At 34.3% G+C, this 17,521-nt stretch overlaps 1 protein-coding gene across 6 annotated transcripts in view; it reads right to left on the minus strand.

The window, feature by feature from the left end:
- Window positions 1-17,521, minus strand: part of LOC106055954 (dynein axonemal heavy chain 8-like) — a 287,161-nt gene that overhangs the window by 9,487 nt on the left and 260,153 nt on the right. For 4 of the 6 annotated variants that reach the window (XM_056005343.1, XM_056005340.1, XM_056005341.1 and 1 more), the window contains 10 exons: window positions 17,403-17,507; window positions 16,942-17,080; window positions 14,647-14,761; window positions 13,056-13,246; window positions 9,482-9,603; window positions 8,894-9,012; window positions 4,297-4,499; window positions 4,111-4,184; window positions 2,318-2,470; window positions 473-628 (listed from right to left, as the gene is read on the minus strand). In XM_056005343.1, the coding sequence (XP_055861318.1) occupies window positions 473-628; window positions 2,318-2,470; window positions 4,111-4,184; window positions 4,297-4,499; window positions 8,894-9,012; window positions 9,482-9,603; window positions 13,056-13,246; window positions 14,647-14,761; window positions 16,942-17,080; window positions 17,403-17,507 (1,377 nt within the window). Of the gene's footprint in view, window positions 1-472; window positions 629-2,317; window positions 2,471-4,110; window positions 4,185-4,296; window positions 4,500-8,893; window positions 9,013-9,481; window positions 9,604-13,055; window positions 13,247-14,646; window positions 14,762-16,941; window positions 17,081-17,402; window positions 17,508-17,521 lie in introns of those variants that run through there. The other 2 variants (XM_056005342.1, XR_008773876.1) reach the window with 2 other exon arrangements.

The following is a 17,521-nucleotide window of genomic DNA, read 5'->3' on the forward strand; positions in this document are numbered from 1 at the left end:
AAAGCTCTTTGAATCAGTTTAGTCAATGAAAGCTGTTTGAATCAGTGTAGTCAATGAAAGCTGTTTGAATCAGTGTAGTCAATGAAAGCTGTTTGAATCAGTGTAGTCAATGAAAGCTGTTTGAATCAGTGTAGTCAATGAAAGCTGTTTGAATCAGTGTAGTCAATGAAAGCTCTTTGAATCAGTTTAGTCAATGAAAGCTGTTTGAATCAGTGTAGTCAATGAAAGCTGTTTGAATCAGTGTAGTCAATGAAAGCTCTTTGAATCAGTTTAGTCAATGAAAGCTGTTTGAATCAGTGTAGTCAATGAAAGCTGTTTGAATCAGTGTAGTCAATGAAAGCTGTTTGAATCAGTTTAGTCAATGAAAGCTGTTTGAATCAGTTTAGTCAATGAAAGCTGTTTGAATCAGTGTAGTCAATGAAAGCTGTTTGAATCAGTGTAGTCAATGAGTCTATTGCTAGTATTCTCCTACTTGGACAACTGTATGCAAGAAAGACACAGTGTAGAGCAAGGGTCTCCATTGGGGTAAATTGAAGATATCGATAAACTCTTGTGACAAGGATGTGTACGTTCTTTTCAGACCAGCTTTAATCCCTTGCGGTGGATCATTGGTAAATTTCACTGATACCTGAAGGAAGATACATATAGAATTACGTAGAGCAGCATATCAATTTCATTCTATAGTATAGAAGATCTAATTGATATGATATAATCATCACAATCCTAAACATATTTAGACTTATGAATTGAATAAGTAAACAATAAAATAAATTTAGCTTTCTTTTCTAATATCAAGTTAAAACAAGATTTTCTAAAAAAATTGTTGTTTCATACAAAATAAAAAAAAATTGTGTTTATATGAGAAAAAAGCTCAAATATTTAATTTGAGAAAGAAAAGAGAATGTAGAGTAAGAGTTTATTCCTTTCACTGTCAATGCTCATTAGAATTTCAAGCTTGAGTCAATGGAAGCTCTATCTATCTCTCCAGTTTGCAGAGCACCAAGTACATCTGGATTTTGGAATCATTATCTTCACATTTGGAAATGTGTAAAGCAAACAATAAAAACAACAACTGTTGGACAAAAAATGTTTGCATCAGCTACATCCAGTTACATCTAAACAAGCACTGCACAGGTTTTTGACCATGAGTTTGTTCATATCATCATTGTATCTATAGAGATATATGCTTTATTGACCCATTCCTCCACCGAGTGGATACACACATGGACACCTCCTAGATGCTCACTAAGAAAGACTTTTGATAAAGGTTTGCCATATATCCTCGGACATTCTCGACAAAACATTATGAGCATTCTATTACCAGATGTAATAATTTGTCACAATCTCTCCCCCCTCCACCCAAAAAAAAAGCGTCAAAATCTGAATGTAACCAACCAAAGACTATGCCCTTGAATCTAACCAACCAAAAGATTCTGTCCTTGAATCTAACCAACCAAAACAAAATCTGTAATTGAATCTAACCAACTAAAAGAATCTGTCATTGAATCTAACCAACCAAAAGAATCTGTCCTTGAATCTAACCATCCAAAAAAAATCTGTAATTGAATCTAACCAACTAAAAGAATCTGTCCTTGAATCTAACCAACCAAAAGAATCTGTCCTTGAATCTAACCAACCAAAAGAATCTGTCCTTGAATCTAACCAACCAAAAGAATCTGTCTTTGAATCTAACCAACCAAAAGAATCTGTCTTCTTTTAGTTTCAAGCACTCACCATTGTGGACTCAGACAATGTGATATTTTCTCCTCCCCGCATACGAAAACAAAAGAGCATATACACAATGAAAATTCTTTTGTTGTAATGTAGAATACATACAAGGTAGATAAGCCTTGTTTATACAAATTGAAAGATAGCAAGAGTAAAAAAAAATAATTAAATGTTAATGTAAAAATGATATCTTGTATCTATATTAATCACTAATAAAGAAAACGTCATGGATTTGTTAATTAACAAATGACCAATGAGCTAATTGCTTTTCTAGTCACACTTTAGTAGCAGGTCTTGTTTTAAAAGTCTGAAGACCAAAACAAAACAAAATAGAGATGGAATCAAATGTACAACAAAATAAACAACGCTTATATTATAACGCGCTTAATTAAAAGTAGAAGATAATTGCAAACAAAAGCGTTGGGTGTGAGGTTTCACTTTAACTTATACAAAACACACCAAAGTCCTTTTTTATTAATGTATCAAATATTCTACCATTTTATTGCGTTTTAATATAATCGTGTTTGTGTATGTGTGTGTGTGTGTTTTACTTTATATTTTGTTTCAAAGAAAGAACAAACAAAATGACCTGTAATAATCCAATGGAAAATGAGTTGTGAACTTCTGTTGTAATCCATAAACGAAATTGAAAGGAAATGTTCTCAGTCTCTAGAATTGTTGATAACACTTCATCCAAATATTGCAAACACAAGTGACAATTCTGTAGCAGTGCCCAGCCCCCCTGTCAGGAACAACATGTGAAAACAACTTGGGATGTTAGTAGTGAATTATTGGTAGCCTACAGTCTGATAACGTGTTCAAAATTTGTGCCAGACAGACAGACAGAGCTTTGTAAAAAAAAAATACCTCAGACATATTTGGACAATCCTATAGTTTTGAAAAGCAACAAGAAAAACATGACATACTTTCTAGGCTACTCATAGAGCGATGACTCTGCTATTAATAACGAATAAATATTAGATTTTTAATAGATACTCCTTTAATCAACATGTTATACTAGATCTATTCATTCGCTTAGCCAGTGGTGATAACAAAAACTATTTTTGAATTTTATATTTAAAAAATATTATTCATTATATATTAAGTCTAAACTAATCGCTATTATGATAATGTATCAGTTTCATAAAGGAAGAATTCTCATTTAGGATTTAGATCATACAAAGTATACTTGTGTTGTCTGTTTTAGTTGTACATCTTATTTTTACAAAGCTTATATCAACTCATTCTGTCTGGCTGGCCAAAAGTTTGTACATCTTATTTCTCTCACACCCAATCTCGGATCAAACTGAAATTTGCACAATTATTTCTTTTACCTGAAAACACAAGAATCAATAAAAACAAATAACCAAATAGTTAATTAACTACTGGTGATTAATTATTTTGTTTGGTATTTTGAACAAAGGAAAGAAATTGTACAAGACTGAAGTGGTGGTATAAGCTGAATTAGTCCCCTTCATAGTTCATCGTCTGAGGCTTATATATAATGAACACAACCATGAACTAGAAACAATAGATAACAATATAACCTTCCATGTTCATAAGCTCTTCGCTAGAACACCAGATACCATGCTGGCTACAGAAGCCTTTGAAAGCTTAAAGCCCAGGTCGTTTTCCACCTTTTTTTTTTAAATAAAAAAGATACCACCCATATACCCCGTTCTCTCTCCCTCTAGATATTTCAGATTAATTATTGTTAGTCTAGATCTATTACGAATTTAATTACATAACTCACTTAATATAAGCTTTGTTGTTTTTTTTAAAGTATTTTGTTGTATTTTTATTGTTATGATGTATAGTTCTATATCTTATCGTGTTATTTTTATCAATCCTATTTCTATATCTTATCATGTTATTTTTATCAATCCTATTTCTATATCTTATCGTGTTATTTTTATCAATCCTATTTCTATATCTTATCGTGTTATTTTTATCAATCCTATTTCTATATCTTATCGTGTTATTTTTATCAATCCTATTTCTATATCTTATCGTGTTATTTTTATCAATCCTATTTCTATATCTTATCGTGTTATTTTTATCAATCCTATTTCTATATCTTATCGTGTTATTTTTATCAATCCTATTTCTATATCTTATCGTGTTATTTTTATCAATCCTATTTCTATATCTTATCGTGTTATTTTTATCAATCCTATTTCTATATCTTATCATGTTATTTTTACCTAATGTAGTCAGCAATCTTATCATGTTATTTCTATCAGGTGTAGTCAATAATCTTATTGTTTTATCGTCATCCTCAAAGCTATTCCCATAGTCTATAATTGCTTAAAAATCTTTATGTAATTTGAATTATATATACTATATATACTGAGACACACTTTTCTTGTTGAATACACTTACATGCTCCATAAAATTGGAAATCAATTTTCTCGAATGAACTTCTTGTCCTTGCCCCATAGAAACTGCATGAAAAGCTGTCAATTGAAAAAGTTAGTTTTGGTCATCTGAGATCTAAATGCATGTTCGCCTAATAATAGAGAGATTGATTGTTAGAAAAAAAGTCAAATACACAAAGATTAAACTCACGAATTTCTAGTTTTTTTGCTAAAGTTTCAATTTCATTGGTTGGGTCTGAGCCCATTGATAACAAAGCAATCAGAGGTATCCTAGGGTTCGTTTCTTCCACCATAGCTTCAAGGTCAAGGATGATTGCCTCAGTAAATTTAAGTCCCAGTGAGTAACTAATATACTTTCGAGCTTGCACCGAAGTTCTGTCTGGACACCAGCATCTACAAGAACATCACACAGAAGTTACCTTTCATTGACAGTAGGAACACTTAAGTCAGATTTAGTATTACCTATTTATTTGAAAATAAGGAAATGACAAAGAGAGTTTGTCTTGCACACAAACTCAGAAGCTGCCCCCAAAAGGTCTTTGGCTCGGCTCTTTGAAATTAATTAACGAGCTGTGCTTTAACCAGATTTTGTCCCTTTTTTTTAATGGCTCTTATTTTTCTGAATATTATAAGAAAGAAAAGCCTTAGATTAGACTTCGTTGATTAGACAGCACATAACTTCTAACAAGATTTAATTGTAAATCTATTAACCATTTAGAGATTATTAGCTTTTTAATCTAGGACCGCGGACATTGCAATAATATATGTTTACACTAAAAGAGCATTGACCCCGCCTGCCGCAATGTCCTGCAAGATACTTAGGCTGGGACATAATAATCTTCAGTTTTTTAAAAAACTTTCGAAAGTTCTCATTCAATTCATCAAAGATATATCGCGACGAATTGGCCAAGAAATACTTCATACATCTAGAATATTTAGGCCCTAAGCTAAAAAAATAATTGTTAGTATGTAAACATAATTAGAACTAAAAAATCTAAATGTAAATGCATAATAATGAAGCCCATTAACTAGGTGAAAGTCATCGTGACCTAAGATGCAAGTCGCAATGTTACGACGGGGCGATACTAATGTAATACGAATAGAGATTGATTTTTTTATATGTCCTACAAATAGCTCTTAGATTTCCAATGAAAGCGAATGAGTGGATACAAATCTCCTGTACAATAGGAAAAGCTTAAACATAGCTGACTGACTGACTGATTGACTCAGCACCAATTCTATCACTTGAGGTGAACGAAAAAAAAAAAAAAGAAAAATGAACCTGTTATTACTTGCCGTGTACATAGCCATTGTCATTTTCGACTCCATGTTTTTTTTTAACCAGTAATTGTAGGTCCGCATTGAAATGCTCCGCCCTCCCGCAATAATGATTTCTGATATCATTATACTTTCTTCAGTTTTAAAGAACTATTTTTAACTTTTTTTTCATAACTTATTGTTGTGGTCATTAAACACAAAATGTAAATATCAGTTAAAGTGGGACAAATGTCAGGTGTGAACAGAAGATGGAATGGGAAAGAAAGTTTCCAAGTCATTTTAAGGATGAGAATTGAGGGCTGGCCTCTTTGGCTACGCGGATGTAAAGTCTTCACATCTAGATCTGAAGAAATCAAATAGAGAATGTCATAAAGATGAACACAATAATGTGGGTGAAGTTAGGATGACACAAAAAAAGGTGAGGATATCTAAAGGTTAAAGGTTATACAAATGGTTGTGGCGGGAGCGACGAAGGATGGGGAAACAATGTCGCGGTGTCAAGGTCACAGATTTAAAAATAAAATAGAAGGAGTGGTTAGAAATTGCAGGCGCGCGTGAGAAGCTTGGAGAGTTAAAAAAAAAAAAAAGGGAGATGGTAAAAAAAATTTAAAGGGATGCATCGGTAGTTTGAGGGACTGAAATGACCATAGTATAGTCATGTGTTGACATTTCATTGTTTTGTACAGTCTGTATATCATATAAGTGAATCCTAGTTCCAAAATGAATAGATTACTTTTTACTTCCGTCTCTGTGGAGTCTCAGTTTTGAAGTTATACTTTACATTTGTATCTCTGGAATTACGATATTATTTGAGTGTTCAGTAATTGTTTAAATACGAAACTGAACATCAAAAACGCATTGTCTGATCAACACAATCTCATTGTAAACATCAAATCAAGACATCGTGACATCTGGCACTTAAACATTTCGAGTCACCCGATAAAAATCATTTGCCAAATTCTTACAACTGTAGCGAAGTACTTTATAAAAGCAGTATTTGAATGTTAATTTTACTATACTTGTTTACAAGTGGGAAAATAATCTTATAATAGTTTTTTGTTTGTGACCTTAGAAGCATTTTATTTAACAATTTAAGGCCCAGATATTTTTTAACAAAGTAATTTTTTTTAATAAAAAAAGAATCTGACCTAACCCTAAATCCTTTCATTAAAAAATGTTTGTTTACATAATTAATTTAAAAAAAAAGGTTGACTTTTACAAAGCAAAAAATAGCCGTTGAGTTTTTTAGATCTAAACGAGAGAGACATATCACCCACAACTAGTAGCGACTTTTTCCTTTACATACACCCAATTAATAACTGCATATTGAATAGAGAAAAACAAATAAATGATACATTACAAAATTGGACATGTTTAGCCCCCCCTCTCCCCCCCCCCCCCCCAATAAATTCTAGTTAAAGCGAATGTATTAATCTAGTCACAGTTTCTATCCAGGCTTAGACGCCATGGTGTAATAAATGTTCCTGAAGGTGTAGTTATTTATTTAATCGGAAATAAATAAAGACGTACTAGACCAAATTTAATTTTTGAAGATAATATTTCAAAAAGTAATAATGGTCAAGCTAGAGTTTTCCCAGTGTGACCGATTAGTTAGAAATTCTTTTCAAAAAGATATACATAACTGTCAAATTTCTAAGAAGAAAATCGTTAGAGCCGTTTTCGAGATCCGATTCCAGGTTTTTCCGCCCAGTTCCCATGAATTTGCAAGCTGTATAGAGAAATTGTAAAAATGAACCTTTTTTTTTTTACCGCGCCCTAAACCCTCACTTCTCTCCATCCCTTTCCCCCAAATCCTGTTTAAGCGCTTGGATAAATCAACTGAGAATATATACAATTCTAGCTGGGTAATACGGATCTAGCCAGGACAACATTTAAAGACAGTAGACTAGACTAAAATCCTGGATCTAGATATATATGTGAGCAGGTCAGGCAGGCTCAACATTAAATTCTATCTAACAGTAGGCAGAAACTTTATTTACATACAAAAATAAATCAATAATAAAAAATAATATATACACTAACACTACAACTGAACTCAGCAACTAACTAAAGCCCTCTAAATCTACACCACTACAAACACTAACAAACTAACCAAACCAACTATCTAACTAAATCACTACAACTACTACACTAGACCTAGATCTACAATAAACACACTACAATAAACTAGTCTAGACCTACAATATTCTACCTATAACCAACCCATAACTCTAACACTAAAACAAGAACACCTTAGTCTTAGTACCTTACTATCTAGACCAAACTTGTTACTAACCAGCTAAAGCAAGAAACAGACTATAACTAAGCCACTAAGGTAACACTACACTAGTCACTACAGAAACAAAATAACACTAGCTTCCCTAAAATTAGATCTAGAATAGATCTACAGAAACAATAACAAAACTTTCAATAGCAGAAACAAAATAACACTAGCTTCCCTAGAATTAGATCTAGAATAGATCTACAGAAACAATAACAAAACTTTAAAACTAGATCTATCAATACGACAATAGCAGAAACAAAATAACACTAGATTCCCTAGAATTAGAATAGATCTATAACAGCAGTTATAAACAGCAGCAATTTCAGCAGAGTAATTGCAGCAGCTAAAAGCAGTAATATTCAGCAGCTAAAAGCAGTAACACAGCAGCTAAAAGCAGTAACAATAGCCTGCAATACATAAATGCAAAACTATATTAGATCTATATTCTATTAGGACTGATGAACGCCGCCATCTTCCGTACAGCATGTTGCCAACTATTATGACAAATAGTCCAAGTAGAAAATAAAACAACTACCTTACACATAGTATAGATCTAGTAAAAAATATAAAATATTTCTACACTTACAGGCCGTCCCAGGTACAGGAATAAAAATATAATTAGACGACAGACCACGATGATCTTCAGCTGTCACACAGACAGATATGGTACTGACCACTGGTCAAATGTACACTGAACTGTTTTTAAAACAGCGTGGCATCACTTTTTATACACAAAAAGCGGAAGTACAAATAATAAGTTTGGCACTAGCCTATAAAAATAAAATATATAAAAATATAGCTCTGGGAGAGCAAGCTCACATATACTACAGAAGATTCTAGTTTGGTGATAGGCCTATATTTCTAGATTCAGAAGGCTGTGCGCAAAATATTCATGAACTTCTATTTATTTATTTTATTCTTTACGTTTATTAAAGGTAAAGATTGCCTAGGTCAAAATTTATTTTTGAAGATATTTTTTGTGAAAAATCATAATGATCAAACTAGAGTTTTCCCAGAGTGGCAATTAGCTAATAATTCTTTTCCCAAATATATACATCAACTGTCAAATCTTTAGGGAAATCTGAGAACCGTGTCCACACAGATTTTTTGTTGTTGTTGCTTCCCACATTGTTTTTTTCAATGAAAAATTCACAAGCTGAATAGAGGAATTGAAGAAATATGAATCAATCACTTGGTGAAAACTACGTTTACACTTATCACCAACCTTATTAAAAGAAGCTTGGAGAAGGGCTCCAACGTGTTGCTATAATTTTCAGGAATTGTTTCTTCTTCAGGACTCGGTTTATCAAACCAATTTCTCCAAGCTTTGTCATTGTTACTAACCTAAAACACAATGAACAAAATAACAGTGTGATACCTACTTGACGTTTCTCTTTTTTGGTTCCTTGGACCTACATCTTTAAATATCAAACAACAGTCAACGTTTTGGTTCCTTGGATTAAGATCTCTAATATCATGCAATCTTTTTTTTTTCTTAGATCTAGTTATTAATATCAAACAACACTAATCTCTTATCAATATCCTGCTACCATGTATTCTTTCCAACTCTTACAATCAAGTTTGGCAAAACATTTTCTGTTCCACAGCACAATTTTTGTTATTGACATATTGAAGAAAAAAGTCTCAAGTCAAGATGTATAGTACATTAATGTGCACTCACCATTGACAGAATTTAAAACAATGTCTCCACTCATCAAATTTTAATTCTGAGTTTAGAAAACAGTCATATATTACAATGAAACAAACTTGAACCAGAATTTTGCTAAATGTTACAATTGAAAATAAGACAAACCTGAGTCAGAATATTGCTAAATGCAGATAATGAACTTAACATGACCAAGTTAAGCCATGTCATGTCTGTGATCCATCTGACAGGTTTGGGAGTCACAGCATTTAAATCTAAAGCTGCTCCACCTGCAAACCAAAGAAATGTGCGGATTAAAATCCTTGAGGTTACAAACCAAGTTAGTTTAGTAAGCCTCTACAATCAGTTCATTTGTCCGTTCAATTTGTCAGTCAACGAAAGAAACTGTATAAATGTTTATCAACAACTCTCAGTTCAAATTGAAAATACTACAGACGATATTTGGTATTCCTAGCAATATTTCCAAACCACCCATTTATGAGTCAAGGACCACCGTTGAGACACATCTTTTTCAGTACGATCGTCATGGAACAAAGACACGATTGAACTGTGACACACTTCATAATCTGCATACTATTTTGTTTCTTTCAAGTCAATTTTTTTTTAAATTTTTGTACAGGGAAAATAAATGGATGCTTTATCCAAGACTATAGTTATTGTAGAAAAAAAAATGAAAAAGAATATTTCATGATAACTTTGATGAATAGCCAAATGGATTAAAGTTTCTGGTTTAATAATTTAAAAAAACATTTTTAGCCACTGGACAGTAGGTACCAATTTCCTTCCACGCAAAGAGCAATCCACAATCTAACAACAGGACACACACCTTTCAATTGTCACCTTAAAAGAATAAATCGCAGACACCCCCAGACACCCAGCCCTCTAGAGTAACTGCACCCACCCTGGCTGTGCTGAACCACTGAAAAAACAGGTTCCGAAGACAGTTTATGTGGAAACACAAACTCTAATCGGCCCCCGAAGTGGTCCTCATACGCAGGTAAACATGCAGGTCTCAATATTTACAAAAAGAATATCAGAAACTATCTAGGAGTTGGTTTTCCGTGCTGCCTTTAGGCTCTCAGTAAACACAACTCTGCAACTCTGCCGAGTCGGGTGTCGAACCTCGAACCCCCTTCTAGGTAGCCAAGCCAAGCCAAGATCAAGCGCACTTGGCCTCTCGACCACGCTTCCCACTAATGAAGAGATTAGAAACAGGGTTAATACAGCAATTGGACCCACGATGGCCTGATAACCACTTCAAAAAACGTAAACTCAAACTCTTTGGCCACATCACAAGGTTCTCAGGGCTCGCAAAGATCTTCCTTCAGGGAACAGTACCAGGAAGAAGATAAAGAGGAAGACAGAGAGAGAGCGATGGGAAGACATCAAAGGCAAAGGACAGAGAGGAATGGAGAAAGCCGGTTGACAGATCTTGTGTGGTGCCCAAACGGTGCAACAGATTAAGGGATAGGTGAAGGTGAAGTTAAATGTGAATCTGGCTTAACTGATGTTATTCAATGATTTTTGATTGAACTTATTGTTTTGTAAAGGCCCAAGCTCTCATTCAAAGCCTCAATAAATGAAACATTTCCCTTTAGCTGTATGTTGTACATTGGTACATTCATCTGTAGTTCACGTGTATACTATGAAAGACTGTTGTTTAAAATTATATTCCACTTCTATTCAAACTAAACAGATTTTTACCTTTAAAAAATGTAAACATTTTTTGTAGATGTAGGTAGTTTGTACTATAGAAATTACTTACTTTAGATTTGATTTGATTTTGATTTTAGGCACATCGGCACAATGTCGTGCCTGCAGTCCCTTAAGGACTACTCTCTCTCTACATAACAAGGGCTAAATTCTATACAGTTAAATCATTAAAATCAAGGTCTATTCACAGTTAAAATAGTAAAGGTATTAAAAATTTAATAATTTGGTAAAAATCTAATGTAAATAGTACATGTTCACAAATTCATAAATCAGATCTTCGTAGTTAACCCCACTTCCTGGATAAAGCCCAGTACATTCACAGGGTCGACATTATCAAATAGTGTTTTTAAGTTAGTGGTTCTAAAATATTTCTCCCTGACATCCTGGTATCTGGGGCAATCAACGAGCATATGTTCCATGGTGAGGCGAGAGTCACAATACTCACAAAGTGGGGGCTCCTCTTTCTTCAGCACAAAAGAGTGCGTGATGTAGGTGTGGCCAATCCTAAGTCTGGACATGGTTGTGCTACCACGCCTTGTCAGACCCTTAGATGTGGGCCGCCACCCAACATCCGCCACAATCTGCCTGAGTTTGTTGTGAGTCTTAGCCTCCCATCGGTCCTGCCACTCTCGATAGGTGGCAGAGGCAATACTTTGTCTCAGGTCCGAGCAGGGAATTTGGGTTCCTGACACCGCATGATTTAGGGCTCTCTTTGCTTCTCTGTCTGCGGCTTCGTTTCCCTCAATGTCCACATGGGAGGGGACCCAGATGAAGGTGACATCCCTACGGTCGGCTGTTATTTGGTCCAACAGTTTCAGGCTCTTATGTACCAATGGAATGTCAGTCCTTATCCGCCCCAAAGCTTGCAATGCAGATTTGGAGTCGGAGCAGATTATAAATTTCCTCCTTTCTGAGGCTTTGACGGCCATAAGTGCAAGCGATATTGCATGTAATTTGGCCGTAAAGATCCATCGGGGAGTCTACGGGAGATTGTTTTGTTCTGAAAGGAGCAGGCACACGCGACCTTTCCATCCATTTTGGATCCGTCAGTGTAAATGGTGCCACAATCTCCGTAGCTCTCCTGCAGTTCCCTAAAGTGGACTTGTAGTATGCTTGGGTCTGTATTTTCTTTTTTGAAATTAAGGAGGGATAAATTTAATTTGGGTTTATTCATTAGCCAAGGAGGATTCTGAGGGGTTTCTATTTTAGAGATTTGGTCAATGGGTGGGGTTAAATTTTGGATGGGTTGTCTCATTCGAAGGCCCAACGGCTCTGTGGGGTTAAATATGGAGTCGAAAGCAGGGTTCGTGGGGTTGGATTTTAGCTTGACTATATACTGCATTGCAAGCTTTTTCATTCTTATATACTTAATTTAGTAATACAATTTTTTTTTTATTTTGACAAAAAGTCTAAAACCGTTGGCATAGCCATTAAAAAATATGGTAAAAAGTCATCTCACTTACTAAATAGTCTCCGTGTTTTTACTATTAATAGTGAATAGTTGTAAAAATGGTGTATTTTTTATAAAAAACTGCTAGATGTCATGATGTCGGCTTTTAAATATATTTTCTAATTTACGATTTACCAAATATCACTCACTGATCTCTAAAACTTTCAGACGTATTCGAATGACATGGAATAGTTTCCTTTTACTTCTTAGGTGCTCACTAGGATGCGCTTTTTACACATTCACAAATTCGGTCATAAAATAGCATAGAGAATCTGTTTTATATATTTCGATATTAAAAAATGAGGGTTCCAGAGAGAGAGAGAGAGAGAGAGAGGGCAGTTTCATTTTATTATAACAGATACTATAATTCATGGGCTAAAAAAAGAGGCTTGCATATTGGAATGTTCCGGTATTACTAATCGATATCAAGTCTAGAAACAAATCAATGGGCGTAGCCAGTGTGTAATGCTGGTATTATATGCACTGCTATTAAGTTGAAACGAATATTGTTTGTATGCTGTCAATGTGTATAATGTATTAACATATTGTATTGATGACCTTTAATAAAAATTTGAAATTCTTGCATTTTGACATTTCCCTTTGCCATATCAATCTTAATGGCCAGCAATAAAGTAAAAAGTAATCGATCTTGGTTGTAGAGGGATCGTGAAGTATACGTCCACACCTCATAGGTCAAGTACTCAATTATGTTCAAAATTCTTTTCTGAGTTTGTGGATGAGGTTTTGACCTGAAATACAGTTTTAGAACAAGAAAAAAATACTTTAAAAAAAAAAACAAGGCTTATATTAAGTGTAATGGTGTCATCGAGTTTGGATCAGTCATATAATTACATTTGTAATAGCTCCAGTCTAACAAAAATGCATCTGTTATTATTATTATTATGGCTTTTATATAGCGCTACTTTCATGCTTATAGCATGCTCAGAGCGCTTTGGTCCAATCTCAGTTGTGGACCAGTGGGTATCTGGGAGTAGGTTTTTCCGTGCTGCCTTCAGGCGCTCAGTAAACAAAAACTCTGCCCAAGTCGGGTGTCGAACCTCGAGCCCCTTTCATAGGTAACCAAGCCTAGCCAAGTTCAAGCGCACTTAGCCTCTCGACCACGTTATTTTTTGTTCTATTAGAAATATTTTTACCATTTTTTTTTTTTTGGGGGGGGGGGGGGGGTATCTGTCTCAATGTTACCGTGATCGCTTTTTAAATGGTTTTAAAAAAACAAACTTGTTCAGTCAAGGCTCAAGCCTCTTCAAGATGAATCTTTCAACTTATATCTATCAAGTATGATTTATTTCCGTTGTTCGATTCCTTATCAAACTAAATCATTAATTATCAATAGTTAATTAACTATTTGGTTATTTTTCTATATTGATTCTTGTTTTGTCAGGTAACCTACAAGAAATAATTGTGCACATACGCCCCACCCTGAACTAGATCCTTTAAAAAATGATGTCAAATTATTTGTCACTACAAACGAGCCTAAAGAAAAGAGGAAAGATACGAGAATAGGAAACATTCAAATCTTAGTGCACGTGCACAGCTCACTCCTAGATGAACATCCGGGTCTCAACATTGATTCTTGGTATTCAGTATTTTCCTTTTCCTACTATAGACAGTAACGCTGAACTTGTCTGTAAGTTTTGTTTGCTACAGACTTAACTTTTGGTGGACAAAAATGGTTGGGTAATCTTTAGGCCTAGACTCTAAAGCAAATATTTGAGTAATAGTGTTAAAAAAAGGATTCGATCTACATCTGGTGGGGAAGGAAGAAAGGGACATCAAGGGGGATTTTTACCGTCATTGTTTTGAAAGGCATTTACAAATTTAAAAAAAAAGGGGGGGGGGAACGACCTGAATTCGAACTCAAGGCTGACACCACTCTGCTAGTGATGTACTCATGATTACAGAACATTGTATAGTTATACCACCACTTCAGTCAAGTACAATTTCTTTCCCTTGTTCGAGATACCAAACAAAACAATTAATTATTAATAGTTAATTAAGTAATTGGTTTTTTTTTATTCTTGTGTTGTCAGATAAAAGAAATAATTGTGTAAAATTGTGCAATTTTCGTTTTACTAGACAGAGTTGGTTGATATTAACTTTGTAAAAAAAAATCAATACTATTTCGTACCTGTGCATAGAGTTATCGAATAGAACTAGAAACTGAGTCAGTGAAATTGAATACATTCTGTTCACCATGACCAGGTCACATAACAAGAAATAGAGAATACTTCCTCTTGCCGCCACTGTAGAGTTCAAGAGAATTAGTTAGCGACATCTTTTCAACCGACTGAACGCTAGAGTCTAGTTTTATTCAACTCGCTCATAAGTGTCAAGTTTTAGAAGGAAGGACAAACACGTGAAGGTGTAATGACGTATAGGAACTTTCCAACGTACAAACAGGTGCATGATTTTAGAGCACAGAATATTGAAACAATCTACAACCCAATCCATCATGAGACTTGATCATTACTTCAACCCAGTCAGCAACTGTGCACGAAACGATGAAAGTCTTCAACCAGCAGTAGTGAAAATAAAAAAAAAATATAGATAAACATTCCATGTCTTGATTGTTACTACCTATTTAAGGAGGAAGAGTTTTGTATGCTATTTGTGTGTAGTTAGGACTTTATGAAAGAACTGACACCCAATTCAGTAATGATGTTGTATCATTCCCAACCGCGATCTCAAATTGGATTTGTAAATTCATTCTAAGTTTATACATTTGAATGATTTTATGTTTTTCTAGCATTGAAATATTTAGTTGAATGGATCATTAACACTATAAAATTTGCTTTGACAAAAAATATTAATAATAATAATTAAGTCCGGGAATTAAATAGAGATTTCTCAAACCAAATAGTGTGAATAGATTTTTTTTTGAAAAGCTTTAGTTTTGGAAAACAGCTTTTAGGTTCTATTCTCACATAGTAAATTGAAAATAAAATTAAAAGTATCCTCCAACATTTAATGTCATCTCCTGAATAGTCTGAGTTGTTCTGGTTCTCATAGTTCATGTAGCTTCGTTTAAAAGTTTCTAAAAAAATATCTTTAAAAAAAAACCTCCTTGATAATATTCCGAACAAAAAACCTGACAGAACCTGTGAGCCTACTGTGAGCCTACTATGAACCTACTGTGAGCCTACTGTGAGCCTACTATGAACCTACTGTGAGCCTACTGTGAGCCTACTGTGAACCTACTATGAACCTACTATGAACCTACTGTGAGCCTACTGTGAGCCTACTGTGAGCCTACTGTGAGCCTACTATGAACCTACTGTGAGCCTACTGTGAGCCTACTATGAACCTACTATGAACCTACTATGAACCTACTATGAACCTACTGATCCCAAACTGTATTGAATTTTAGTCGTTCCTTTGAACACATAAGCTGCGTTGAGGGGGGGGGGGGGAGTGGAACTACTGAACAGCATTAACTTGTTGCAAACATATAGACAAGAGACAATTTGAAAAGTCTTTCACGATGTCTAGAATGGCCAAGAATTTTTGATAATTATTGTAAACATATAGACAAGACATAATTTGAAAAGTCCTGCTTGATGTCTAAAATGACCAAGAATCCTTGATAATTATTGTAAACATATAGACAATATACAATTTGAAAAGTCTTTCACGATGTCTAGAATGGCCGAGAATTCTTGATAATTATTGCAAACATATAGACAAGAGACAATTTGAAAAGTCTTGCATGATGTCTAGAATGATCAAGAATCCTTGATAATTATTGTAAACATATAGACAAGACACAATTTGAAAAGTCTTGCTTGATGTCTAGAATGACCAAGAATCCTTAATAATTATTGTAAACATATAGACAAGACACAGTTTGAAAAGTCTTGCTTGATCTCTAGAATGACCAAAAATCCTTGATAATTATTGTAAACATATAGACAAGACACAATTTGAAAAGTCTTGCTTGATGTCTAGAATGACCAAAAATCCTTGATAATTATTGTAAACATATAGACAAGATGTCTAGAATGACAAAAATTGAGATTTAAACAAGCTTGCTTTATGAGTGAAGTTCTAAATATATTTGACAAATTTAGAAGAAGGCTAAGGCAAGGTTTAAATGCTATCAAATAGTTAACTAAAGGTTTTATTACTAGAAAATTAATTATCTTGAACAAAAACTATTCATTTGTTCTTCTAAACTATTTCTAGCACCTGAACTGAACTTCTTCTAAACTATTTCTAGCACCTGGCCTGAACTTCTTCTAAACTATTTCTAGCACCTGGCCTGAACTTCTTCTAAACTATCTCTAGCACCTGGCCTGAACTTCTTCTAAACTATCTCTAGCACCTGGCCTGAACTTCTTCTAAACTATTTCTAGCACCTGGCCTGAACTTCTTCTAAACTATTTCTAGCACCTGGCCTGAACTTCTTCTAAACTATTTCTAGCACCTGGCCTGAACTCTTCTCTTGCTGTATTAATTTCCACTTCAGTTTCTGCTGCAATAGCCAATTTCTCACTGACTTCGGCTGCTGTTTTTTTCGTTGTATTCAAGACTTCAATCAAAGTGACATCTTCTACAAGTGAGCCCTTCGGAAGAACATGATCAAGTTCAAATTACTTGACGGCATCATTTAATTACACAGGCTGTGTTTTAAGAAGAACAATTATTAAAGTAGGAGAAACATATTTGTGTTCTCCAAATATAAGCAAGGATATATGGCATGGTTCTAGAATTCAAATAAGTGCATTTGATGCTGTCATTGGATGGTCGCGTACACTGCTATTCCTTCCTAGTCTTGCTGCTAGGTAGAGTCAGAGGTTAGTGCCTTGATCAGAATGTTATTTTTTATTTTTGTCTCCAAATTTCATTTTCTAATTCAAAGTTGTATCACATTTACATTTATTTTACCTGTATACTAGTTAGCTTGTACAAAAGGTTTTCTTCCAATTCTTTGATTCTTCTTTTATTGGAAGTCACATCAAGAACTAGTTTAGAGCGTTCTTCCTCCAGTTCCTAAGAGAAACATA

This window comes from Biomphalaria glabrata, chromosome 12 (genome assembly GCF_947242115.1).
Source record: "Biomphalaria glabrata chromosome 12, xgBioGlab47.1, whole genome shotgun sequence".
Taxonomy (NCBI): Eukaryota; Metazoa; Mollusca; class Gastropoda; family Planorbidae; genus Biomphalaria; species Biomphalaria glabrata.